This window comes from Saimiri boliviensis, chromosome 9 (assembly GCF_048565385.1).
Source record: "Saimiri boliviensis isolate mSaiBol1 chromosome 9, mSaiBol1.pri, whole genome shotgun sequence".
NCBI lineage: Eukaryota > Metazoa > Chordata > Mammalia > Primates > Cebidae > Saimiri > Saimiri boliviensis.
The window spans coordinates 106,079,644-106,101,883 of NC_133457.1; the positions used below are offsets into that span (position 1 = coordinate 106,079,644).

The 22,240-nt window shown below is 42.7% G+C and overlaps 1 protein-coding gene across 15 annotated transcripts in view; it reads right to left on the reverse strand.

Moving 5' to 3' along the window:
* Positions 1 to 22,240, reverse strand: part of PTPRT (protein tyrosine phosphatase receptor type T) — a 1,134,111-nt gene that overhangs the window by 121,181 nt on the left and 990,690 nt on the right. For all 15 annotated transcript variants that reach the window (XM_039479697.2, XM_039479693.2, XM_039479696.2 and 12 more), the window contains one exon: positions 5,563 to 5,711. In XM_039479697.2, coding sequence (XP_039335631.1) covers positions 5,563 to 5,711 — 149 coding nt within the window. The remainder of the gene's footprint in view (positions 1 to 5,562; positions 5,712 to 22,240) is intronic.

The window sequence follows — 22,240 nt, forward strand, 5'->3', positions numbered from 1 at the left end:
ACATGAATTATTTGTGATACGATATCTCATTTTGTTCATCTTTGAAACTACTTCTCTCCTCGAACTGTGCCCCATGACTTATAGCACAGGGGTAGGCATATACTGGGAAAAAGGCCATTCAATCTCACCTCCAAGGTCACACTAAGCAGAGAGCTAGATGGCCCAGTGTCTGTCTCATGACCCTTAGAGAAGGATTGCCTTTACCCACCAGACACAGAATAATTCAATAGAAGAAAAGCATAAAAATAAGGGCAGAGTTTATTAACGGTCCCCAGGAGGCAAGTGAGTCTGTCAAATGCCATTACAGGAAGAGCCGACAACCCACACCCATATCACAGGAATTCAATAGGGGTTTGTTTTGAAGCATTTTTTAGTTTGGACTGAAAATGAACAAGAAGATGACATGTGAACAAAAGAGATAAAGAAGAAGATTTAAGCACCAGAAGAAAGACCCAGAAAATGATCCCAGTGAGCAAAAGATCACAGAGAAAAATAACAAGTACACAGGGCAATAAGATCAAAATCAGATTACTTAATAAAAGCTAACATTTCTTTATATGGAAAACAATGCACATTGTTTGTCCTTGAAATGTGACATGTACTCCTTTTTCAAGAATGCCAAGGCACTCCAAAGCAACAGCCCATATCTGACAAAGCCCCGCCACCCTAGAGCCCTGGAGGTCATTGTTCCTATACAATATTAGGAGGTTTGATTGAATAGATGTCTCAGAACTTAGCAGTCACTTGAAAGAGAAAACCCCAGAAAATAAACGTGTGCAGGGAGAGGTAGAATTTGAATTAGGCAAGGGCCCAGCCCACCTGGTCAATAATGAAATAATTGCTCAAGGCACGTTCTTCTGTCATCTTTCGCAATGTAACAACTATTCTGTGCCCTACTTCTCTCAATCCTGCCTCGAAATGTGCAAAAATCTCAGGGCCTCCCAAAGACACGGATTCAAAAGCCAGTCACTTTCCTAATGCCACAAAAATAGATTCAATTCTATATACATCAGGGTGATTTCAGAAGCAATTTCTCATCTCCAGTGTAAGCATTACTTACATTTTTCCCCCTCAAATCTCATCCCAATGGTCCCACAGGGCATTTTAAAAGGTACCTGATGCATTCTAGGGCAGTCAAAAGATCCTGAGAGTGTTTTTGCAGCTGTAGCCTGAGGACATCAGATGCATAGAGAGTCGTAAAGTATTCAGTGATTCAGACAAATGCAAAATTTCCTAATAACTGAGTATAAGAAGTCAATCGTTTTTTAATCTTTTAGAAAGCATTATTATGATAATGAATGTGTATATAGTCATATATGTATATTTGTATATATAGGACTATGTAGGTTTATACATCTCTGTGTGTATTTATGTGTATGTGTAAATACAAAACACACATGCACACACATAAATACACACTTCAATTATTTGGAAAGTTTGTCCCTGGCCTTTTAAACATCTAATTAGGTTTCATTGGCTATTTCTCCTCTTCCTTTATGGCAAGTTAATTTATTTCTGTCTTCGGTGTTTTCTTCTTAAGGGTCTAAGTTTTGGCCCATAGTGAACAGTGATAACTTTCTCGTTTCAAACACAAGAAATCCGTGTTACCAGGTTTGCATTTGAGATCAGAAAGATTGAAAACTCCTATCTAAAATTTTAGAGTCACAATGATTGTCATGAATTTTGGACCATAATCATTTTGGTTTTCGGAGTCCTCCTGGGGCACATTTACAAATGGAAAAAAGTCTACACAAGAGGCCAAAAGTGAACACAAGAGGCGAGACTGGCCAGAAAAGGAGAAATAGGTATTACTGGCCAGGATTTTCAATCAGATAAACTTGCAAATGAATTTCTCTGCCCCAGGGCCCAAAGCAGGGCATCCAGTAACAACTTAGCATAGCTAGAGACTCACTGAGCTCATGATGAGGCTTTCTCTTTTTTTCTATTATTATTAATCGACATATATTAATTATATATATTTATGGACTATAGTGTGAAACATGTATATACTGTATAATAATCAGGGTAATTAATATATTTATCACCTCAAAATGTATCATTCCTTTGTGTTCGGAACATTCAAAACCCACTCTTCTAGCTATTTGAAAATATACGATAAACTGTTGTTAATTGTAGCCCCCCTGCAGTACAACAGAACACTAGAACTTATTCCTCCAGCTACCTGTAATTTTGCAACAGAGGCTGGTTAACAGATGTAAAATTGTAGCTAGAATGTTCCTTTCTTTTAAGCAAAAATCAAGCCCATTTTCTTTTCAACCTCTCCTAACCTGTCCTGGTTTACATCAAAACCAATTTCCCCGCTTCTAGGAAATGTATGAGTCTCAGTGATTTATCTGGATTGAAAATAAAAAAAAAAAGGACTGGCTTCATGGTCAGGCAAACCACAAATTTGCTCTGATCCCTAAGAAAAACAGATGTTAAATATTTGCTTATAATCAGTATGCGTCATTAGATTTGTCTTTAGAAGCCAGTATCTAACCTGAAGAAAAACTCAAACTTGCCATGATCAGTAATGCACTGAGTGGTATTATGTGTCTATTAATATGATGCAAATGTAAGTATGTCATATCAGCTATGTCATATTTTTGCCAAAATGTTTAGCCTGAATGTAATCATGATAAAAAAAAAAATCAAGACAAATCTGGATTGTGGAACACGGCAGGATGACAGCCCTAGATTTAAAAAAAAAAAAAGTTCGTATCCTGAAAGAAAAAATAAAGTTGAGAGGGCTGTTCTCGATGAAAGAAGACAGGTGCCTGAAAACCAAACACAATGTGAGCACTTTGATTGATTCCTGGATTAAAATAAACAAGCAATAGAGAATATATGGAGGCCACTGAGGCAACCTGACTGTGAACTGGTTTGTGAGATCACTGAATTAAGGTTATACTTTATTGTGGTTATGTTGAAGAGCTGCCCTAGCTCTTAGGAGACATATGCTGAATTCTCTGGAGGTAGAGTGTCACGAGGCCTGCAACTTACCTCTAAATGGTTCAGAAAATTTTGGACAAAAAAAAAAAAATGGATACGCGAGAAGAGAGAGAGTGTGAGTACAGACAAGCGCAAAACTGCAAATGCTGCAAAATGGTAGCAATTGGCAAATTAGGTACAGGGTATGTGAGTATTCACTTTGCTGTTCTCAACTATTTTTGTAGGTTTCAACTAATCTCTTTCCAAAGACAGTGTATCAGTATGTGAGCGTAGCTATTACCTCTGTCCAAGTGCTGTAATCTAAACCTGGGTGCCTATAAGAACTCCCTGAATGACTTCCAAAATCCATATCCCTCAGCTGGGCCCTACCTCTCATCCCCCAGGAGAGTTTGATTCAGGAGATGAGGTGTGAGGCTCAGATTTGTATGTGCTGAAAACCTCCTCAGGTGGGTTCTCTGCTGCACTGGAGCTTAGGAATCATGGGTCTGAGTTACTCTCAGATCTGGATCCATTAAAAACAAGCTGTGTGGCTCTGGGATGGGTGGCCAAACACACTTAGCCTTGCATACCTTGCAATAGTACTAAGGATCTTACAGGATTAGGGTGAGGATGAAAGGAGCAACTGTCTACATTATAGAAGGGGGCAAATAAGTATTTGTTTGCTTCCTTCTCTCTCTCTTTCTCCCTCCCTTTCTTCCTCTCTCCCTCCTTCTCTCTCTCTCTCTCTCTCTCTCTCTCTCTCTCTCTCTCTCTCTCTCTCCCCTTTCCTTCCCTCCCTTCCTCCTTTTTTTTTTTGACAGAGTCTTGCTCTGTCACTAGGCTGGAGTGCAATAATGTGCTCTCGATTCACTGCGATCTTGGCCTCCCATGTTCAAGCAATTCTCCTGCCTCAGCCTCTCTAGTATCTGGGATTACAGATGCATGCCACCACACCCAGCTAATTTCTGCATTATTAGTAGAAACAGGGTTTCACCATGTTGGCCAGAATGGTCTCGATCTCCTAACCTCGTGATCTGCCTGCCTTGGCCTCCCAATGTGCTGGGATTATAGGCATAAGCCACCATGCCTGGCCTTTTTTTTTTTTTTTTTTTTTGAGACAGTCTCTCTCTGTGTTGCCCAGGCTAGAGTGTAGTGGGGTGATCTCGGTTCACAGCAACCTTTGCCTTCTGGGTTGAAGTGATTCTTATGTCTCAGCTTCCCAGGCAGCTGGGACTACAGGCACGTACCACCATGCCTGGCTAATTTTTTATATTTTTAGTAGAGATGGGGTTTTACCACATTGGCCAGGCTGCCTTGAACTCTTGACCTTGGGTGATCCACTCACCTCAGTCTCCCAAAGTGCTGGGATTATAGGCGTGAGCCACCGCACCCAGCTTTTTCTTTCTTTATCCTCTTATAGATCCCCATCATCCCAAACTGATCCTATCTTAAGTAATTTTTATAAAATGCATTTTCTTCCATTTGTAGCTTACATAGTATGTGGAGGACATCTGTGTCTGTACACATTCTTTTAGACGATTTGCATTCCCCAATTTGGCGAAGTGGTTGGGAAATCTAGTCTACTAACTGGCTGATAGCATGGTATAAGAGCAGAAACCAGTGTGTCCACAAGAAGCCTTAGATGTTAGTCGTCTTGGAGTTTTCCTTAGTATAAGGGTTAACCCTGGTATCTTTTTTTTTTTTTTCTTTGAGACAGAGTTTTGCTTTTGTTACCCAGGCTGGAGTGCAATGGCGTGATCTCGGCTCGCCGCAACCTCCGCCTCCTGGGTTCAGGCAATTCTCATGTCTCAGCCTCCTGAGTAGCTGGGATTACAGGCACGCGCCACCATGCCCAGCTAATTTTTTTGTATTTTTAGGAGAGATGGGGTTTCACCATGTTGACCAGGATGGTCTCGATCTCTTGACCTCGTGATCCACCCACCTCGGCCTCCCGAAGTGCTGAGATTACAGGCTTGAGCCACCACCCCTGGCCTAACCCTGGTATCTTAACCACTCATAGCTTAAGATCCTTTATTAACTTGGCACAAGGACTCAGGTGGCCTTGACCAATGACACTTGGAACACTGACTGTGGCTTGGAACTGCCAGACATTTGAGGGACGTGGCTTCCAGTCTAGATATGCAACTCATTGGCTATTGTATTTTGGATAAGTGGCTCCTCTGAGCCTCAGTTTCCTAAGCACGCATAGCAGTGACAGTCAAAATCTGTGACTCACCTACCTTATGTGGTATATGTGAAACATATATTTGAAAATCTTAAGCCACTCAATGCAGTGTGGCATATTTTTCTCCTTAAGGACATAACCATCCTCCTCCTCTTTCTTTTTTACTGCCATTATTTTTAACCTGTCTCTATTTATGTCCACAAGGAGTTAGGATGACTTGCTCTCATTTCCATCTGATTTGGGGAGGATCTTTTTAAATATTCCTTTTCACCTTGGGAGAACTACCCCAAGTCTTTGTCAGGGAGAACCTTCATCCCAGTCCATCTCAGGGAAACATCCAGATCCTATGCCTGGCAGCATTTGATCACTGTGTGGGGCTCACAGCAGAAGTACTAGGGCTGAGCTGGACCACAGATGTCCCCTTCCCCTTTGTTGGCTCAACTTACTGAATCCATTGACGTCCTGAGAACTAGAAGAGAAGCCTTCATCATTGCGGCTGGCACTGAGCTTGGTGGTGGGTTTGTCAGCAGAGGCCACAGGCCCCATCTCCCTCTGGGCTCCACTCTGGGTCTCCTTCTGCTTCTTGGCCAGCTTCCTTTGGGACATGTGCAAAGGAAAAATCACAGTCAGATGGTGCCAGTTCCATTAAAGCACTGGGAAGATAGATTGTTCATCCTCAACCCCCAAATCTTCATCCTCAACCCCCAAATCTGGTTCATTCTCCAGAAAAAGAATCAAGGCAGAACAAACCATGAATGGTTTCCATTTACTCAGAAATACGAGACTCACGCTGCTGCCTCATCTCTGACAATGTTCTATGTTTGAGCCTAAAATGGGAAATCAATGAGACTTGTACAATGCTTCCCCTACACTTCTTTCGGAGAAAATCAACAAGACTTGCATTCCTTTCCCCAACTCTCCTTTCAGAGGGAGGAAGTGGCTAGACTGGCCTTTCTGTTTCTGTGGCTCTGAATGAGATTAAAAATGGGAGTCTTGTCTTTCTCAGGAACTGAGCTCATCAAAAACCCACCAAATAATAGTAGAGTGAAGCAGGGGCTGGTGGGTGGAAGTGGATGAGTGTGGAGGTTAGTTTCACAGCTCAAAAGAAGGAAAGTTTAAGCTGAACGGATGTATACTTATTCCCATGGGAATAAAAGACCCTCAGAACTAGATGGGCATTTATGATAATAATAGTGTAGAGCAGTGCTTCTCCAACTTTGGTGTAAATTTGAATCACCTGAAGAGTAAAACACACACACACACACACACACACACACACACACACACACACACACAGAAACACACGCTCAGGATCATGGAAGTAGGACGGGACCCAGAATTCTACATAGCCACCAAATTCCCCAGGTGATTAGGACACCAACCACTGGACGTTAAAACCATCCGCTTTGGTGTCAGACAGACTCGGATTCATAGCTTTCCTCTGTTGCCTGCCAACCAGCTGCAAGATCCAGGGCTAATTCCTTACTCTAAATCCTGAACTATTCCTCTGTATACTGTGGCAGATAACAGGACCAACCTTACAGGGTTGTGAGAACTAAATGAGACAATGCATAAAATACACAGAGCACAGTGCCTGGCACATAGTGGACACCTGACACCTAGCAGCTGCTATTCTTGTGTTTATACTATTGCCAGTGGATCCAAACATTCCAGTGTTCAAACTCCCTCCCCAACAGCCCCACTGTGGGATCCCATCTCTCCCTGAAGTCTGTCAAGTGATGTAGACTTTGATACCTCACCGAGGAACTAAAAAGTTAAAAAGTTCTTTTTCTATGGATTTAAAATTTATGTCCTTTAAACTTTAACTGGATAGGTCTTAGATAGATGATGAGAGATACAAAAATATGACTAACTCCTCTTACATGTAAGAATTATTCAAATATTTCTAAAACGCCAGCACAGTCCCTCTGAGTTTTTCTAACACACATGCATCTAAATATGGCTGTTATAGTCCTATCACATGAAAGGCTATCAGTTAAACACCAAGTATCTTGAGAGTAATTTCTCCTGGTCTCTTGCTTCATCCTTCACAAGAGTAGGCTTTTAATTCAATTTTGGTCATTTCTGTCTCAACACACAATGAAGAGATGTTCCGTAGAGACCAAATCCAGTGCAATACAGGGAATAATTTTCTAAGGTTGAGCCCCACTGATCATGAAACAGACAGTTTCAAGAGGTATGGTAACAATCTTCCTGCCACAGGAAGTATAAAAGGAAAGGATAAACTTCGACTTAGGCTGGGCATGGTGGCTCACACCTGTAATTCCAACACTTTGGGAGGCCAAGGCGGCAGATCACTTGAGCCCAGGAACTGAGACCAGCCTGGGCAACATGGTGACACGCCATCTCAATGACAAAAATTAGCCATGTGTGGTGGCACGTACCTGTGCTACCCAGTAGGCTAAGATGGGAAGATCACTTGAGCCCAGAGGTGGAGGCTGCAGTGAGCCAAGATCATGCCACTGATCTCCAGCCTTGGTGACAGAGTGAGACCCAGTCTCAAAAAAAAAAAAAAAAAAAAAAAAGAAAGAAAAGAAATACAAGCCCCAAACCTTAAAGCCCCAAACATAGAAGTGTTTTAGAGGAGTTCATGTAGAACAAATTCCGGTTTGATAGCATCCTCTTGGAAACATGAATCTCATGATCTAGGTGTAGACTTCACAGAAGAATGATAGACGGCACACTCAAACAAGGACAATTTGAGGAGCATTTTTTTTTAATAAAAGGTGACAAGTATATAGGGACCACAACATAATACATCAATGGGAGAGCTGTTTATTACTGATGGGACCAGAGGAATAAATAGAGGAGGCAGTAACCAGAGCCCAAAACAAGAGAGCTATGGAGAGGAGGCAGCCTGAACAGAAGCAGCGGCTTTCTCTGGAAAGGCCCAGCCAGTCATAGACAACTCACGGGGAGAGACCCAGAGGTAAAAATGTCCTGACTGCACCTCATGCCCCTCCTCTGATCCCCTGTGGCAGCTCTCTCCAGCTGAATCCAACAACAAGCCAGAGGTGGCAAGTGATCTTTATGACAGACTTGACACGAAACACCCTCTGGAAACAGAGAGCACAGTAGAGGAAGGTGGAGAGGGGAACTGGATGCAGGATTCCCGACCAAGAAGAGAAAAGTTGCCTATTTTTGAGACAGTGTCCCACTCCGTCACGTAGGCTGGAGTACAGTGGTGCAATCTCGGCTCACCACAGCCTCAGCCTCCCAGGCTCAAGCAATCCTCATGCCTCGGCCTCCAAAGTAGCTGGGACTATAGATGCCTGCCACCACGGCCAGCTAATTTTTTGTATATTAGTAGAGATGGGGTTTCACCATGTGGCCCAGGGTGATCTTGAACTCCAGAGCCTAGGCAATCCATTCACCTTGGCCTCCTAGAGTGCTAGAATTATAGGCGTGGGTCACTGCACCTGGCGAAGAAAAGTTTCTTTATACTCCTTGTTTTGGCCATAATTTGAAGAAATGCGCAGCCTAAAATGGAATTCCTCATTCACTAAATTTTCCTTTTTTAAGTTGGCTTGGGGAAAGAAAGGCACTCAGGAAGAGGAATGCATCTTTTGGTTACAATGCTTTGGCCACAGGCGCACTGTTCTACCAGTGAAACGATTCCAGGCAGACATACAGCCAGAAATAAAGCATTGGATCAGTCAGGCAATTAGGCAGGGGCAGGGGAACGCCAAGGAAAGAAAAATGAGCAATTCTGCTGCTGATGACATTTCTAAATTTTATTCTTCATTTATTATCAAAAAGAAGTGTGTTTAAAAATGTATATGTGACCTTCTTAATCATAAATTTGAAAAGATATATAGCAGATTCTTTGCCTCTATCTGAGCTCTGCTCACATTGCCCCAGCAGGAAATAAAAGGAAATCTGATAAGAGAGTTAACTTTAAAACTATAAATGAGTATGTTTCGGAGGCTTTGATATTTCCTTGGGGGCAGAACTCTCAACCAATCTCATTCCATTCAGGGTAAAGTAATATGGAAAGGGTTGTCTTAGGCACAGATCATTGGTTTTCAAAGGAATAATAATAATAAAAAAAGCCTTGCTGCTTTTATGAAAACTCTGAACACCTGTATTACAGAAAGAAAAACTAAGCCTCCCCAAAACACATATTTAAAATTTGGAAAGCTGACTGAATTGTAAAAATCAGATGTATTACATCCTTAGTATTTAGCTGATGGTTGACGCTGTATGTTCATGGTGATAATAACGTTACATAATAATTTTAATGTATGGACAGATGTTTTGGCAATTGGCAAAGACAGCTACAAGGTGGAAATGGAGCGGGTATATGTGGAAGAAAGTAAAACACAAAGCCACAGTTTGGGGATCTATAGCTATTCTTCCAGAATTCTGAATTTAAGTTTTAAAAAGCCCTCTCAGTAACACAGAAAAATTGATATTCATCTCCATAGCCAAGTAATTTAATTTACCACCTTTTTATTTTTATTTTTATTTTTTGAGACTGAGTCTCACTCTACCATGCAGACTGGACTGCAGTGATATGATCTCGGCTCACTGCAACCTCCACCTCCTGGGTTCAAGCGATTCTCCTGCCTCAGCTTCCTGAGTAGCTGGAATTATAGGCACACACCACCACATCCAGCTATTTTTTTTTTAATTTTATTTTTACTAGGGACAGGGTTTCACCCTATTGGCCAGGATGGTCTCCATCTCTTGACCTTGTGATCCACCTGCCTCGACCTTACAGGCATGTTGGGATTACAGGCATGAGCCACTGCACCTGGCCCCTCTTACATTTTTATCTCAACAAAAGAGAAACCCAAGACTGTGAACTGGGCAGACAAGACCCTTAAATTACGGACCAGACTTCAACTCAGTCTTATCCTCTACACACAACCTTATCCTCCCGTTTCGGAAAACATCAACTACCTCCTCCCACCACACTATTCCTCAGTACTCTGTATTGCTTGATGTGTCCCTCTTCTCCACTGGTCACCTCCTCTTTATCCTCCAAGGCTCAATGTAAGTGTCACATCTCCTCGGAAGCTTCTCCCTGCTCTTCTACACAGAATCATAATATCCTCCTCTTGCTTCACTCATCCATTGAACATGTACACGTATTGGTCTCTGCCAAATGCTAAAAGATCATGTCTTTTTGACCTTAATCCCCATAGAACATGAAGACGAATGGCAAAGACAGGCATTAAACAGATAAATACAGAGATAAACACAAAAACCACAAAGATGACAAACACAAAGAAAAAAATACCTGTTGCTATGTAAGAGCCAGAACCTGGTTTGAACCATGGCAGCAGATCAGGGAGGGTTTTGGTGCCATGTCAGCTAAGCACTTGTTGAGTCAAATTGCAGTGATTCGACTCTTTCACCCACTCCGACGAGAACCTCTTGGGAGAAGGGCTTTTGACTCTTTGTACCTACTCCAATTTCTTGCTGAGTGTCTGGCACATGGCTCAATAAATTTGTTTCACATATACTTAAAAGTCTGCAATTTGAAGTGTAGAAAAGATGGTCCTCTTACTCTGAACACAAATTATAACCACTTTAAAAGTAGATATGTGCAAAGAAAGAGAAGGAAACACCTGCACAAAATGAGCCAGTGACCTGGAATATTTGTAACTAGAAACATTTTGGTTGGTAACTTAGCATTTCCTTCTTGGAATGTTTACAGAATAAACAGAATGTTCATGGAAGTCAGAAATTTTCCACCAAGAACCCAGAAAATATTTGCAGCTATAGCATGATAAAGAAGAAAAAAAAAAAAAAAGGCCGGGTGCAGTGGCTCACGCCTGTAATCCCAGCACTTTGGGAGGCCAAGGTGGGCAGATCATGAGAACAGGAGATTGAGACCATCCTGGCCAATGTGGTGAAACTCAGTCTCTACTAAAAATATCAAAATTAGCTGGGCATGGTGGTGTGCACTTGTAGTCCCAGCTACTTGGGAAGCTGAGGCAGGAGGAGAGGTTGAACCCGGGAGGCAGAGGTTGCAGTGAGCCAAGATCGTGCCACTACACTCCAGCCTGGCAACAGAGGAAGACTCTGTCTCAAAAGAAGAGAAAAGAAAAGAAAATCTCATAATCACATGATTTGTGGGATAATCATATAATTCACGGAATTCTCAGAGCCTTCAAAACCCAAATACTTATGACTTTCTGAATTGGGGATTTTTTTTTCTCTAGCTGCTCTGAGATTTTTGCCAACTGGGTCACACAATTTCGCCAGCAGGGGGTACCAAAAGCTGATAAAAAGAGAGTATGCATAAGCCTGTTTACTCCTTTGCAGGAACATTTCCAAAGCTGAAGAATGTTTTAAGACACAGCAATCTAAAGTTTACCACTTCTGACAGGTGAGGACGGGGTGACGTGGCCATAGCTCTCGGCATTTTCCCTCTAACGGATCACTTTGAGCTCTCTCTGACCTTTGCTTGTTAGCTGAGTGAGGGGTAGGCGGCAGGGGATATGCCCAGGATGGACAGTGAGTCCAGTGATTTATTCTGAGTGCCACTCTTTACAAGGGATACTGGCAGATAGAACGGCTCATGGGAGAGGAATGAAAAGCTGTTAAAAGTGCAGAAATCATGCTACGAGAGGAAGAGTTTGTGGACTGTCTAGGGATATTTCTCATGGAGAGGGAATACAAAGCAATTTTTTCTTCATGCATCTGACGACTGGGTCTGTATGGCCCCAGGGACAGAATGAGGACCAGGATGGCTTGGTACAACAAAGAAATTTCTGACAAAGTAGAATTGCTTAGGTAGCCTTTGGAAGCACCTAATGCCTGAATTCCCCTCTCCAGTTTTTCTTGTTTGGCAACCTTCTCTTCACCTTTTAAGGCCCAACTCAAATGTCCCCTACTCTTAGAAGTCTTTGCCTCCTTCCCAAAGTTAGAAGTTTCTCTTTGCTCATTAATTTGTTGGACAAATAGTTAATGAGCAACTACTTTGAATCTGTGGCTGTCAGAAGGAAAGCAATGATGATATGAAAAACAAGACCTGAATCCTGCCCTGATGGGCTTTTGCGAGTATTAAGCTCCCCACTCTTGGAGAAGTGCAAATAGAAACTGGGAAACCACTTAGAAAAGAGGTGGTGGAGGATACCAGGATTCAGACTCTGCAAAACCCTTGAATCTGTTTGGGGCTTGGGACAGGACAATCCAGCCAATTGGTGGGGGCAGGAGTCTTCAGAGTTCTACCTCGTGTTTTTCCCTGAATGTGGGAGCCATACCCACTCTCCAGGGGAGACACTGACCAGGCACTCTTCCCCTTCCCCATAGGGCTCGTCCTCATCTGGGCCATCCTTCATTGCAATCTCCAAACTTTTCTGGGAAACCACAGAGACTGATACCTGGGAGTCAGAGAAAGATCTCAGCCATAGGAAGCGGACCAAAACTTACACACACACACACACACAGTGAGGCCCTGCTCCTTCTAAAAGCTGGCATTATCCTCTTTGAATCTAGGATTGTCTGCTGGCATGACTAGATTTCAGCTTAAAGTTACACATTGCAACTGTAAGGGAACCACAACATCCTCTAATTTCACAGAAGACAACACTCAGGCCTGGACAGAGTAGTCCCTTAGCTAAGATGCACAGCATGTAGGATACAAGCCCTGCCTTCCAGCTCAGGACACCTGTTCCACATTCCTCTACCCTGCTAGGGATTTGCCCCGAAGGGCAAATTCAGTCTATGGTGCACATAATTCCAGTGTCTTACAAATGCAGCAAAACATTATTAATCTATGCCCCACTGACTCAGAATTACTGTAATTGAGGCAAAGGCTGAGCTACATTACGTAAGAATCAATAGTGTAAATAGGGATATGGATGTACGTAGAATTTAAAGGAGAATGCACTGTTTTCCCTCATATCAGGAAGCAGGACTGCAGAGCAGTTAATGTACTGGCTGTGGTGCCAGACAGCCTGGCATCAAAATCTGGCTCCATGTCAGACTAGCTGTGCGAGCTCTTGCAAGTTACTCAGCCCTCTGCATGCCACTTTCCACCCGTCTGTAAAACAGATTAGAGTAGTACTTCCTTGTAAGATGGTTGGGAGGATTAAATGGTATACTGCTGGTAAAGCACTTTGCCCAAGGCATGCACACAGTAAGCATTCCATAAATGCTCTCTGCTATGATCATATTTTAAATAAAAAAATCCATGTTAGTTTAAATAACATCATTATTTATTAAATATAAGTACTTTAATACAAATGCCCTGAATAATGGCTTTTCTTTAAAAATTACTAGTGAGATTGTAATTTAATTGGTCTGGGGTGCAGCCTGGGCAGCTGGGTGTTTAGAAGCTCTCCTGGTGATTATAATGTGCCACAAGCTTGAGCACCACTGATGCGGAACAGTTCTCCAGGTGTGGTTTCCTGGACCAGCAGCATCAGTTTCACCTGGGGATGCATTAGCAATGCAACTTCACTGACCCTGCCCCGACCTATGGAATCAGACACTCTGGATGATCAATAAGCCCTCCAAGCAATTGACCTGCATGCCAGAGTTTGAGAACCACAGAAGTAGGCAGACCCACTCTTCAGCAGGTCTGCATTAGTAGTTTCATTCCTGAAAAAATGCAAAACTAGGAGGTAGGAGACCTGGGTGCTGGGTCCAGATCTCTAACTATCTCACTGAGTTGCCAAGAACACTCCCTTTCCCCTCTCTGGGTATTGATTTCACTATAGCGGGGAGTTGGCATCTAAGTATCATGGCAAGAACTGATGCTTTTAAAATGATTGTTATGGATTGAATTATGTTTCACTCACCCACTCTCTGGCTTGCAAAAGATATGTTGAAGTCCTAACCCATAGTATATGTCAGTGTAACCTTATTTGGAAATGGGGTCTTTGCAGATGTAACCAAGTTAAAATGATGTCACTAGGGTGGCTCTGATTCCCATATGACTGATGTCCTTACAAGAAGAGGGAAATTGGGACAGAAGTGCCCTGGAAGAATGCCACATGACAACAAAGGGGGAGACTGGAGTGATGAACCATAAGCCAAGGGACATCCAGGATCGGTGGGTGCCGCCAGCTGCTGGGAAGAGGCATGGCAGGATTCTCCCTAGAGTCTCGGAGGGAGCCTGGCCCCTCCAACACCTTGATTTTGGATTTATAGCCTCTAAAATTATGAGAGAATAAATTTTGGTTGTTTTAAGTCACCTAGTTTGTGGGACATTGGTACAGTAGCCTGAGGAAACTAATAAAAGGACCATAAAAGAGTTGAGTCCTAAATTAAAGTTATTTATTTAATAAACATTTAGATTTTACTTATTCCATGCCAGCCACTATTCAAGGCATTTATAAACAGGGTGTTAAGTTCTTTAATTCTGCTAATAAAAATATGAGGCCGGGAGTGTTACTATCACCATTTTACAGATGAGAGAAAGGAGGCAGAGAGAGTTGAAGTAACCCATGGAAAGCCTCCTCCCAGGCTTTTAGAGGCAGAGCTAGGATTCAAACCCTGACAGTCAGGCTTCTAAATGTTCTCTAAGATTCCCTGTTATGTGATGCTTAGGCAAAGAGCCACCACCTATCTCCCCTTGTCCTAAAGCTTTCTCAGCTGTTTTCTCCCCAGGCAAACACACACTTGCACAAATGCACACATGTGCATAGACAGCTACAGCCAGAAAACTCACTCGCAACACTCATATCCTGCAGGCAATGAGCATCCTGTCTGCTCATTATCTCTACTGGGTACCAATTCCGGGGCATAGCTGGTGGGTCCTTTCCCTCCTACCACATCACCCTGGTCTAGGGCTTCTTTGTGAATCCCTCAGAATGGCAAAGTTACAGAGGCAGCAGTAGCAACAGATGTCATCATAATTTGGAAGGCCAAAGGACTTGGCCTTTTACTTCCCTCCCTATTCTGTCTTGCTGTCCATGTCTGTGCCTCTACCGGTCAATCTCTGCTTCTTTATTCTGCCTGTGGCTACCTCTCTGGCCTGGATGAGCTCTCCTACCAATCACACTGTTCCACATAGGCCATAGTCAGACCCTGTTGGACCATTCTCTGGATCTGGCAGTGAAATCAGAGCAGCAGAAGTCCTGAAACAGAGGTGAGGCCCTCTTCCCTCTGGGCACATGGCCACACTGGCCCTTAGGCCCTAAAGCAGAGCCTAGAAGGAACAGCTTTGGAGCCAGACTGGCCAGGTTGAAATCCTGGCTCCATGATTTATTAGTTGTATAGTCTTGGGCAATTACTAAACCTTTCAATAACTCAGTTTCCTCATCTGTCAAACAGGGATAATTATTATGAATTCTCTTAACGATGCTTTGAGGTAGATACTAACTTATAAATATGAAAGTACTTAACTAGAATCTGTCACCTGCCAAATAAACTCTACATAAGCATTTGTTACATCATAGGTGATAAGAAGGAAAAACGTGCTTCAAAGTAGAGTGTGACCAGAATTCACGGTTCAGACAATGGGAGCTGTCCTGAATGAATGTTCTCTGAGCCATGAAACCCTGGGCTGGGCAGATGGCCCCTCTGTTCTTGGTGTTGCAGAAATACCATGGGCTTTGGCCCTGGACTGACTTGGCTCCAAACAGCTGTGTAATCATGATCAAGTCTCCATTTCTATGACTCTGTGAAACTCAATTTTCTCATCTAGGGCATAGAATTGGACATACCCTAATTTGCCAAGTTACTGTGATGTTTAAAAATGATACATGATGACAGTTCCCTAGCATGGTCTTTGGCATATAAAGATATTAAACAAATGCTAGTTCTTTTTTATCCCCTTTCCTTAACCCAGCAACCTGCATGAGTTTTTCCTTGCTTTAATTTCTACTTTTATATTTGATCTGCTTCCAGAGATGAACATTCGAGGGAACCAACGTGACTACTTTTTCCTCTCAGTAGTTCCGTCTTGCTCCACCCATATCCTGCTCATATGACCAAAAACAAAACCAGACAGTGGGGCACATGCTCTTCCCCTATTCATGGTTTGACCTTCACTTTCACATCATTAAAAGTTGTAGATGTTTGGATTCTCCAGGCTGGAAAGGCCCTTGGGGTCCTCCCAGTCATTTTTTCACCGTAGCTAGGAGACCCCTTGCAGCACCCCCAGCCAGTGGATATCCAGCCCCTGATTGCCAAATTCTAGCAACCCAAACTCCACCTCTATGGACAGCTCCTTACTAGGAGTGCAGTTCCCTATATAAGGGGCATTCCTTACTGAGCTGAGGCTGAGCTGAACTCTGTCCCCTGAAGGCCTCACCCTTTGGATGCCCCTCCTCGGTCTGTCTGCTGTATCCCAACAAAGCCTGTAATGTGGACAGACGGATGACCATGAATCCTTCCAGCTTTATCCCAAGCAATCTCCTCCAAGCAGTGTCTCCTGGTTGCTGAGGTTCTATGGCTATTTCTTCACAACTGAGCGAACTTCCTCTTGCATTCCACACTCACATGTCCACACCTCTTCTCAGATTTCAAACCAGGACTCCAGAGTGGTCTCCCTCTCACCAGCTCACAATGGCCTCCTCTCACCCTGACCCCATTGTAGACCTTTAACTGCCAACCAGAAACATCTCCTTACTGAATGGCCAACCCGTGGGGCTACTGCCCTGCTATACTATAAGCACAAGGACAGCAATCGTGTTGGCCTTGTTCACTACCAACTCCCACTAGCCTTACATAGATTTTGGAACAGGCAGATATCCTGTAAAGGTTGTTGAATTAATGTATTAAGAGATGATCACAAATCCTACAAATCCCATTCAAATCATTACTTCCTCCAGGAAGTCTTTTTTGATCTCTGCCTGATAGGGCACACCTTCCTTCAGTTATGTATTCCAGTCATTTGCCTATCTTCTCTCATCACTCTTCATTATAATCCATGTACATAATACACATATTTGTATATTGTATTTGTATTTCCTTTAGCACATAGTTCAGCACTTGCCACTGTGTTGCAGAAGCTTTAAACATGTTTATGGAATGAATAAATTGAGTGACACTTTCCATTCTTTTATTGTTTCACTGTCTGATATTTGAGCTTTCTCATGTCTAAAACTTGGCCCTTTCCATCAATTTCTGCACCAAATTTCTGTACTGAAGCAGGGTCCTACTTACTATTCTACAAGTTGGCTTTCTTCTGCCGATCGTGCATGGCAATGATTCTCAGACTTGAGCGTGCATCAGGATCACCTTGTTAATTAGGCGTTGTTGGTCTCCATCATTAGAGTTTCTGATTTGGTAAGTCTGGAGGAAGTATGGAAACTATGCATTTCCAAGTTCTTAGGAGATTCTGGGTTCTAGATTTGGAGAATTACTGATCTATGCAATGTCATTCTCTGTCCAGAAGGGAACACACACTATTTATCTTCCATCTTTTCTTCATCAGTCACCTCAAACATTACATCCAGGCTGGGAGCCATGGCTCATGTCTGTAATACCAGCACTATAGGAGGCTGAGGAGGGTGGAGCACCTGAGGTCAGGAGTTTGAGACCAGCCTGGCCAACATGGCAAAACCCTGTCTCTAGTAAAATACAAAAATTAGCCAGGCATGGTGGCAGGCACCTGTAATCATAGCTACTTGGGAGGTTGAGGCATGAGAATCACTTGAACCCGGGAGACAGAGGTTGCAATGAGCTGAGATCACGCCCTTGCACTCCAGCCTGGGGGATAGAGTGAGACTTTGTCTCAAAAGAAACCACATAAAACGTTATATCCATCCTCCACTTCACCCCAAAACTATAGATGAGCATAAGACCATCTATCCTTTAATCCATGTTTCCTATTTTCCTAGAATTTTATCCTAAGGAAATAATAATAAGAAAAACATACACGTATTGTGTAGGTAACGCTGGAAACACAGCTTATCGTATGCCAGGATTTCTCAGTGTCAACACTGTTGGAATTTGGGGCCAGATAATTACTTTCTATGTGCATGTTGGGGAATTACCTAGCGCACTGCAGGAAACTTAGTAGCATCCTCCTTGATTTCCACCTTCTAGATGCCAATAGTTTCCCCTACTCCCAGGTGTGTCAATAAAAACGTCTCTAGACATTGCAAAATGTTTTTTGGGGGTGGACAGAATTGCTCCTACTACTGGCATAGTTAGGTAAATGCAATAGTTTAACATTTAGCAGATACTACCTTGTCCTTAGTATCTTTAAAATAGCTCTAATTTTCACAATACTACAAGGTAGTGATTATTTCTTTTGTTTTATAGGTGAGGAATTCAGGGCTCAGAAGGGTTAATCCCAAACTCATAAAACAAGTAAAGGGAACAGCTGGGATTTGAGTCCAGCTCTTCAGCCTGCAGAGAGCATGCTCTCCTCCTCTCCAGACTTGGCTGCCTTTAATAGCAAACGATCAGTTAAAGCCTCGTAAATGTCTAACAATAGGGAACTGGTTCAGTAAATTATGGTGTATCCTCTGGATGGAATATTATGCAGCTATTAAATTGACAGAGGACCATTAAAATGAAAACTATGTAACAACATGGAAAAATGCTAACTGGATTACATTAAGTTAAAAATACTAGAAAATAAAAATGTGTCTACACTGTGATTATAATGATGAGGAAGTATATCTATGTGTGGATAGCTCATGTGTTAGATTGAAGTTATTAAGGATATTTTTTCTTTCTTCTTTGATATCCATTGTTGTTATCAGAGTGTCTTCATGATATTACTTTCTAAGTAATAGCAGAGTAATGATAAGATTTAAGATGTTAGGTTTGCCATAGGCCCTTCTTCCACCTGAATTAGAATGAAAGCTACTCTAAACTCTGACTATAGCAAGGGGTTGATATACCCTTCCTTTCCTTCCAATTAACACTGTTGCATGTATGTTTCTGAGCCCAGGCCCCTCTCCTTACACTGACCAGCTTCTCCCAAGCACAGAAAGCTGGAAGCATACAAGAAAACAACTCTGAAGACACTGGTATGAATCACTCTGGGAGCCAGGGCTATTAGGAACATGAGGTCTTTGAGTAGAAGATGCATCTGTCTGTCACAGTGTACTGAGTGGTACACCGGTCTCATGCATTATGCATCAAGAGTGGCCTGGCACCCTGGCTCGGCCGTGCGGGAGAAGTCTTGCAAAAGAAACATCTGATGAACTGATTGGAATGTCAAAATGTCATTAAGGATAAATTAATGGATGTTTTACTTTGGCTGTAAGAGGCAGTGCCAGCAAGACAGCAGACAGCCGGTGGGCTGTTCTCCAGCCCAAGACAGACGGCGTTTGCAATGGAGATTCATGGTCTTTAGGCAACGTGAGGTGCTTTGCCGGGAGAAGAATAAACAGAAATGCTCCAGCACTTAAGCGCCATAAAATCACAAGCATGAGATAAATTAATTAGTGTACACTAGCAAGGCGGCTGGTCTGTCTGCGCTCCTGGGGAAAGCCAGAATGGATGGCACTGGGTTGGAGATGACGGGTCCCTACACCAGCCTCCTAAAGAAAAGCAATTGAATTTAATGTGCAATCATAAACTGCAGCTGATGGAAAGACGCGTCTGGTCGGTGTTTTTTCAGGGATACTATCTCTGTCTACTACTTCAAACTCTGTGTGTCTCTGGGTCAAGCATCTGAGAGGACTGGGGAGACCCTGGAACTAGTTCTACTTATAATGCCATGTGGGGTATGAAGGGTGTTATAATCTCAACATGTAGAGCAACTCTCAGGGAAGCCTGACTCCCCCTGTGCCTTTCTAGATAGGGAGTCGTCCATTCTTCTGTGATAGGAGGCTCACTTCACAGTCAACCTGATCCAGTGTTAGGTAAGCATTGTCAGCGAGTTCTTCCTTAAAATTCCCTACTATCTTCCTCCATACAAATTAACAACAACAAAGGCAACAAGGAGAATAGCTAATGCTTACTGAGTGCTTGCTGGGTGCCAGGCACTGGGGTCTGGCCAAGTTACAATGTTACCGGGTATTCTCTTCATTTTGCAGTGCAGGAAAATGAAGATAGAAGGTGTGAGGGACATGCTGAAGATCACACAGCTAGTATATGGTAAGGGCCATGGTTCAAACCCCGGGCTGCCTGAGGCCAGGGCTTCACGTCTTAACTGTCACACGGTTCTAAGTCCTGTAACTATGACTAATTGAATGGAGCCTGGCTTTTAGAGCAATATAGAATATGACAAGGTAAGACAGATTATAACTCACATGTAGCACATACTGGGCATTGCTAAGCACTGGGCCCAGACCCACTTAACGTATCATTCATGCAGTAGCCTTTTTTGAGTAAGAAAATTATTATTTCCCCATCTGAGATATCTATTTCCTTATCTTTAAAAAAACTTATATATATATATATATATATATATTTTTCAACATGCAAAAATCAGTTTCACTTCTATGCATTTATAACGAACAATTAGAATATGAATTTTCATAAACAGTACCATTTACAGTAGCACCCAAAAAAGAAACATCCAGATATAAATCCACCAAAATATACATGGGACCTACTTGCCAAAGACTATGAAATGGTGACAAAAGAAATCAAAGTTCCAGTCAAACAAAGAGACATACATATTCCTAGGCTGGAAGACTCAGCATTGTGAAGAGGATACTTCTCACCAAATTGATTACAGATTCAATGCAAATGCAGTCAAAACTCAGCAGGGTATCAACAAGCTTGCAGATATCAACCAGCTAAAATGCCGTTGTACATTTATTTCAAAGAAAGAACAGGGAGGCAGGTCGTGGTGGGTCACACCTGTAATCCCAGCACTTTGGGAAGCTTGAGCCAGGAGTTCAAGAACAGCCTGGGCAACATAGTGACACCCTCTCTACAAAAAATAAAATAATAAAAATAAAAAACATTAATAAAAATAAAGAATGAGGAAAAAGCCTCTAAACCTCAAATGTCCAGAAAATATAACCTGAAACATTGTTATGTGAAATACCATCAACATTTAGGTGTATTTAAAAAATAAAGTTATTTATGCATGTCAGCTATAGCTAAATTTGAAGAAAATCCTCTCCAAGGTACAACTCTTTTTACAAGATATTATAAACAAAAATGTTAAGAGACAAAAATTTACTAAATGAAGTTAAAAGCAGGACTCGAGGCCAATTTAAAAACAACGCAACCCCAACCCCATCCTCTTTTTAATTTTGATCCTATTTCTACAATGCAGATAAATTTCATACCAATCGTGTAACAAGGAATGATCTTGCTCAGGTTTTTTTTTTTGTGTTTTTTTTTTTTGAAATGGAGTCTTGGTCTGTCTCCCAGTCTTTGAGTGCAGTGGTATGATCTCGATTCACCGCAAACCGCTTCTCGGGTTCAAGCGATTCTCCTGCCTCAGCCTCCGGAGTAGATGGGATTACAGGCGCATGCCACCACACCCAACTAATTTTTGTATTTTTAGTAGAGACAGGGTTTCTCACCATGTTGGCCAGGCTGGTCTTGAACTCCTGACCTCAGGTGATCCACCTGCCTCGGCCTCCCAAAGTGTTGGGATTACAGGCATGAGCCAGTTGGTACAGTTTTTTATTTGGTTGGTGCATTATTCCATTCTCACACTGCTATAAAGATACTACCTGAGACTGTAATTTATAAACAAAAAAGGTTTAATTGACTCACAGTTCTGCATGGCTGGAGAGGCCTCAGGAAGCTTACAATCATGACGGAGGGCAAAGGGGAAGCAGGGCGCATCTTTCGTGTTGGCAGGAGAGAGATAGCATGCAGGGAAAGCTGGCACTTTATTTACTTTTAAGACAGCCTCTCACTCTGTGGCCCAAGCTGTAGTGCAGTGGTGCGTTCTCAGCTCACTGCAACCCCCACCTCCCAGGTTCAAGTGATTCTCATTACTCAGCCTCCCAAGTAGTTGGAACCACAGGTGCAAGCCACCAGGCTGAGCTAATTTTTGTATTTTTAGTAGAGATGAGGTTTCACCATGTTGGCCAAGCTTTCTCAAACTCCTGATCTCAAGGGATCCACCCACTTTGGTCTCCCAAAGTACTGGGCTTACAGATGTGAGCCACCATGCCTGGACTAAACTGTGACTTTTAGAAACATAAGATCTCAAGAGAACTCCCTCACTGGCATGAGAATAGCCTGGGGCGGTGGGGGGGGAACTGCCTTCAAGATCCAATCACCTCCCAGCAGCCCCCTCCCTGGACATCTGGGGATTAC